This window comes from Chelon labrosus (genome assembly GCF_963514085.1).
Source record: "Chelon labrosus genome assembly, chromosome: 5".
NCBI lineage: Eukaryota > Metazoa > Chordata > Actinopteri > Mugiliformes > Mugilidae > Chelon > Chelon labrosus.
Genome location: NC_140341.1, coordinates 25,127,216 through 25,132,048, shown reverse-complemented (window position 1 = coordinate 25,132,048; position 4,833 = coordinate 25,127,216). Strand labels below are relative to the sequence as shown.

The following is a 4,833-nucleotide window of genomic DNA, read 5'->3' as shown; positions in this document are numbered from 1 at the left end:
CCACTGTTTCATATCTTTAACTCTGTGCCTCTGTAAAACAGTATGCTTTCCTCCAGATCCGTGTATGAATTTATCTATTTGCCTCTGATCCTCTCTTCTGTCCCACCTCCCCCTTCTTTCTGTCTCTCAGTGGGTGTCAAGCATTTGGTTGATGAGCCTTTGGTTGTCAGTTATTAGTGCTAATAAGATTGTCAAAGAGACCGGAGCCCCAAGGAAGGGGTGGCCTTTGCACTGAGACAAAAGAAGGATGAAAACACAGACTGGAAATTAAAGACAGTTTAAAGCTCTAACAAGCTAGTAAGCAGACCTATCGAGCTCACAGTGTTTTGTTAGACCTTTAAACTTACCTTGAGCCACAAATCATTGGTGGCACATGGTTAAGATTAGTTAAGACTGTATGTTGAGGAGAGTACCTGAGGTAATTAGCAAACTAAGCTTGGATCTTTTATGCAATAAAAGGGTGCTGACTTAAAATATCTGTGTTAATTGGGGGACATGTCATTTTCATTATTATTTGATTTGATTTATTCATTGATAACAATGCAGTAGCTAAAATTCAATCTGCAGAAATTCACCATTAAAGGGTTAAACAATAGGCCCAGCCTCTGCACATGCACATGCCTCTCCACAAACTCCCGCCGTCAGAGGCAACTTCCAGCTAGTAAGAAACACTTCTCCGCACATGATCCGTTTCACTTTGATCCGTGTAGCCCTTGTCAATACTGTCTATGTCTGACTGTTAACTGTTTCCCTGCCTGTCCGTTTTGTATTCAAAAGATGTGGAAAAACTTCAGGAAGTGGGTGAGTTAAATTTCAGCCAGAGTGCAGTGTCCTAACAGAGAACAGCTTTCACAAAGACAGCAGCCAGAGGATACACAGATTCAAGACATCACAGAGGTAATAACCCAAAGAACGTTACAAGCAGGGGTATGGAAGCAAGGCAAACTTAAGACTGAAGGAAAATAGAGTTGAACTTTGATCAATCAAGGGGCTTGCTTTGTTGCACAGGTCGGAGATCCACAGCTGTCAAAAGAACACAGAGAGGAGTGAAAAAAAAAAAACACCTCCATGGCGTACCGGCTGTTTGAAGGGAAGGATCATGCTACCCTCTACCAAAAGTATCGCTTTACACCTCCAGAGGAGCTTGTCAAAGTCATTATTCAGTACCTAGATAAAAAGGTATGCCACGCCTGAATACAATACGACACTACAGCAGATGTTAACCGTCATGTGCCCTATTAACAAGCACTTCACAACATCCTCAGAAGGGACAGCCACATGAGCTGGCAGTAGACCTAGGATGTGGATCAGGTCAGCACACTCGACTACTGGCGCCGTACTTCAAAGAAGTGGTGGGCTTGGACGTAAGTGAATGGCAGTTGGAGCTGGGCAAAGCTGTGCCAGGGTACCCGAACGTCAGATACAGGTAGGGGTGCGTGAGTAAACATAGCTAACAGTCTGCTGCCTGTAGAGGGGTAGAAGGTCAGGCTTTGCTTGGTGTAGGGTCTAGGGTCCATACACTTGTCGTGAGGATGAGAAGAGTAGAAGGCTGTGGCTCTGCATGGGATGAGGAGCGGATCCTGATGAGCTTGACCTGGAAGACTTGAGGTGAAGGGAGTGGAGGAGGGGGGCAACAGTTTGAACTGAGGTGACATCTGAAAGCATGTATATTTAAATATGACAGGAAGGACATGATTGGCTGAATGAAATTATGGCAAAATCTGAATAGTTAAACCGCAAACTCAAGATACTGATGTTTGAATTAAAATGTGTATTGATACTAACAAGCTACATAAAATTCAACCTTAAAGGAGGAATATCTTGTTGAAATAAAAGACAAAAACCTTTGAGTAGTCCTTCCAGTAGTTCTGGTTTGACAGAAGTTCCAGGAGTTACATGCGCGACCTGTCTGTTGCTTGTGTAGTCAAGGAACAGCAGAGGAGCTTCCTTTTCCAGATGGCTCTGTGGACTTGCTGACAGCAGCTTCGGCGGCCCACTGGTTTGACCGGTCGAGGTTTCTGGCTGAGGCAAGTCGAGTCTTGAAACCCGGGGGATGCATGGCACTACTAGGCTTCATGGATAATAACACCAGATTATGCTACAAAGACTGTGGAGAGAAACTTGACCTCATCTATGCAGAGGTAAGCGCAGAGGCGGTGGCCTCTAGTTTCAGGGGAATTCACTTACCAAAAGTCTAAAACACAGAATTCATAAGAGGCTGGAAATGTTGTGCACCTGCATTTAACTAAGCAAATATGTACGAGCCTCCTATTGGATAATTACTACATGGGCGATATATGTAATCAAAGCTAAAGGTGATCCAACAAAATGTTAGAGTGTGTGAAGTTCTTCGGTGGCTACTTTTTTTTTTTTTTTTGGCCAGGCAGTATATTATTTGCATTTTATACACAGACGTAGTACATCAAAACTCAGCGAGAGTCTCAGGAGGGCAAATACTTAAACATATATTTATGAACTCCCTTTCAGGCGAAACAGGCCCTTGAACCATACACAAGCAGCCCAGTGGCGGTATCAGAGGGTAAGCTGGAAGAGCTGTACTCTGCCATCCCCTTTCCGGACAAAGAGAGGTAATTACATCACTAACTTCTTTTTCTATATCTGCCACTGTGGTAATAAAAACAGATGCAGTATTAAGCGTGCTGTTTTCTTTTTACTTCATTTTTAGAAGTTACTGACTATTCATTACCAGTAACTGTGCACACAGCTAACTCCTTGCTAGTAAAAGGCAGATTACCCTTAATGTGTTCTACATATGGATGCAGTTAGCGTTACTGTTTTGTAAATATAAACATATATTTTATTTTAAGAGCCTAACAGAAAAAGGTGATGTTGAATGAACATTAGAATTATTAAATAGGGCTGTCAATTTAAAAATTGTATCGCGATTAATCACATGATTTCCATCGCAGTTAGTCGCAAATGAATTAATTCCATTTTTAAATGTACCAAAAAAGGGATAATTTCAGTATAATATTAATATAGTTTATGTTCTAATTATTTGATATTGATTCAACAGGATTGAATCTTTTAAGATAAAGCATTTCACTTCCGTGGGGGACCAGGTGGGTTTCATTGAGACCTGGTCCATGTTCCAAGCTTACAAGGCAAAAGATCCCAAGGGTGCTGAAGACCTGCTGTTGAACACCCAGAAAAGGTCACTTGCACATACATTCTCACATAGCAATATATATATATATATATATTAACTGTGTATGCTTGTTATTGCTACTTATCCTTCAAATAGACAATTTTGGAATGTGAACGGTCCAACTGTTTTTGTGCGGCTTTGCGTTAACCTTGAGTAACCAATTACTGCGCTCCTTACAGGTTCCTAGAAGAGATGGGAGTTGCATCTCCTGACACTAAAATGGAGCAGGAGATGGATTATTTCTGTGTCCTGGCATCTAAACCACAGTAATCAACACAATAAAGTGAGATGGACACCAGTGTGTCATTTAGATATGTTACCATAACTTTAAGTAATCAAATGTTAATGTGTGAAGGAGAATACCTTTTATGGATCATCACCACCTAAAAAAATAAAGTCGTAAAAAAATCGAACTCGTCTGCCGCGGTTGTTTTCTTGTTTTTTATGCATAGTCTTCTACAGCACACATTCTTTTTTTTTTGTGCTGTTTCCCATATAGAAGGTAGATTTTCAGTGCTGACAGTTTTTACTGCATCTGCGTTGTGTTGATAAATCTGTTGAACAAATAATTCCTTCATTGTTTGTTCAGTTAAGCAGGTAAAAGGCCTGGCGTTGATTCCCCATTTGCATTGGGAAATCACTGCAGCGAGGCCTCGACATGAGTTCAAAGGAGCTGCGAGTGCAAGAGAAAATAGGCCATCCTTAGGTTGCAAAAACCAAACAAATCCAATGGGGAGATAGCGGGAACATTGGGAGTGGCTAAATGAGCAGTTTGGTACATACTGAGATCAAAAGAACGCACTGGTGAGTTCAACAGCATGAAAAAGGCCTGGATGTCTACAGCGGGTAACAACGGTGGATGAGCTCAGGACCCCTTTTCATTGTCAAGAAAAAACCTTCAAAACAACCAGCCAAGTGAAGATCACTCTCATAAGAGGTAGGCATGTCAATACCCAAGTGTAGAGTCAACACTTTAAGACCATATTCATTATACAGAAACGGAAAATAAAATAGTCTTTCTATGTCCAGACAACTAATTATCAGCAATATAAATTATGTTTTTTTTCAGTGACTTTATATAGTCAACAGTGTACACTAACCACTGGGTTGCTGGATTACCTCACCCCATACACTGAGTGTGTGAAGTTTAAAATGACATGAAGGAGAGATAGAGAAGAGATGTTCTTAAAGTTTGATAAATTAGGGGATATAAATTTGATAGGAAAATGCCATTTTTCCACCTCTGCATAAAGTCTGAAGTTGACCTGGTTGCAATTCTGTTCTTAAAATGTAAAACATTTACGGAGAAGACAGTCTGTCTGGTCAATGTGTTTCTACAAAATCTCCCAGAGTGTGGGGTGTGTTGAGATTTGTAGACTTTGAAAGGCAAGCTTTCATGGTTAGTTTGAAAGCATCTGAAGTTTCTGTTTCCTTTTCTCTATTACCTTTCCTCATTTTCTATTTGTTACTCATCTGCAGATGAAATACGTATTCTCTTATAACTTGTGTAATCATGACAGTTTGAAGCTGGATGAAACAAACAACGCCACCTACTTCTTAACTTACACCTGACCTTATAAAAGGTTATTGCAATGTGAATTCATGAGTGGATTTAAATACTCTTGAGCAATGCTAGTGTTTTGTTATAATTATTTATTTGTATA

The 4,833-nt window shown here is 40.4% G+C and overlaps 1 protein-coding gene across 1 annotated transcript; it reads left to right on the top strand.

Moving 5' to 3' along the window:
* The first annotated feature begins 541 nt into the window (after positions 1-541).
* LOC311488691 (putative methyltransferase) lies at positions 542-3,623 on the top strand. Its single transcript, XM_084545544.1, has 7 exons — positions 542-897; positions 1,009-1,179; positions 1,266-1,426; positions 1,925-2,141; positions 2,488-2,588; positions 3,038-3,175; positions 3,349-3,623. Exons 2-7 carry the CDS (start codon positions 1,069-1,071, stop codon positions 3,437-3,439), a joined length of 819 nt encoding a protein of 272 aa, XP_084401670.1. The 5' UTR covers positions 542-897; positions 1,009-1,068; the 3' UTR covers positions 3,440-3,623.
* The last annotated feature ends 1,210 nt before the right edge of the window (positions 3,624-4,833 follow it).

Bases quoted from the DNA above. Each gene is read 5' to 3' on its own strand.
- LOC311488691 (XM_084545544.1), top strand. From the start codon at position 1,069: ATGGCGTACCGGCTGTTTGAAGGGAAGGATCATGCTACCCTCTACCAA. The intron at 1,427-1,924 runs GTAGGGGTGCGT...TTGCTTGTGTAG, and splicing joins TACCCGAACGTCAGATACAG to TCAAGGAACAGCAGAGGAGC. The intron at 3,176-3,348 runs GTCACTTGCACA...CGCTCCTTACAG, and splicing joins CTGTTGAACACCCAGAAAAG to GTTCCTAGAAGAGATGGGAG.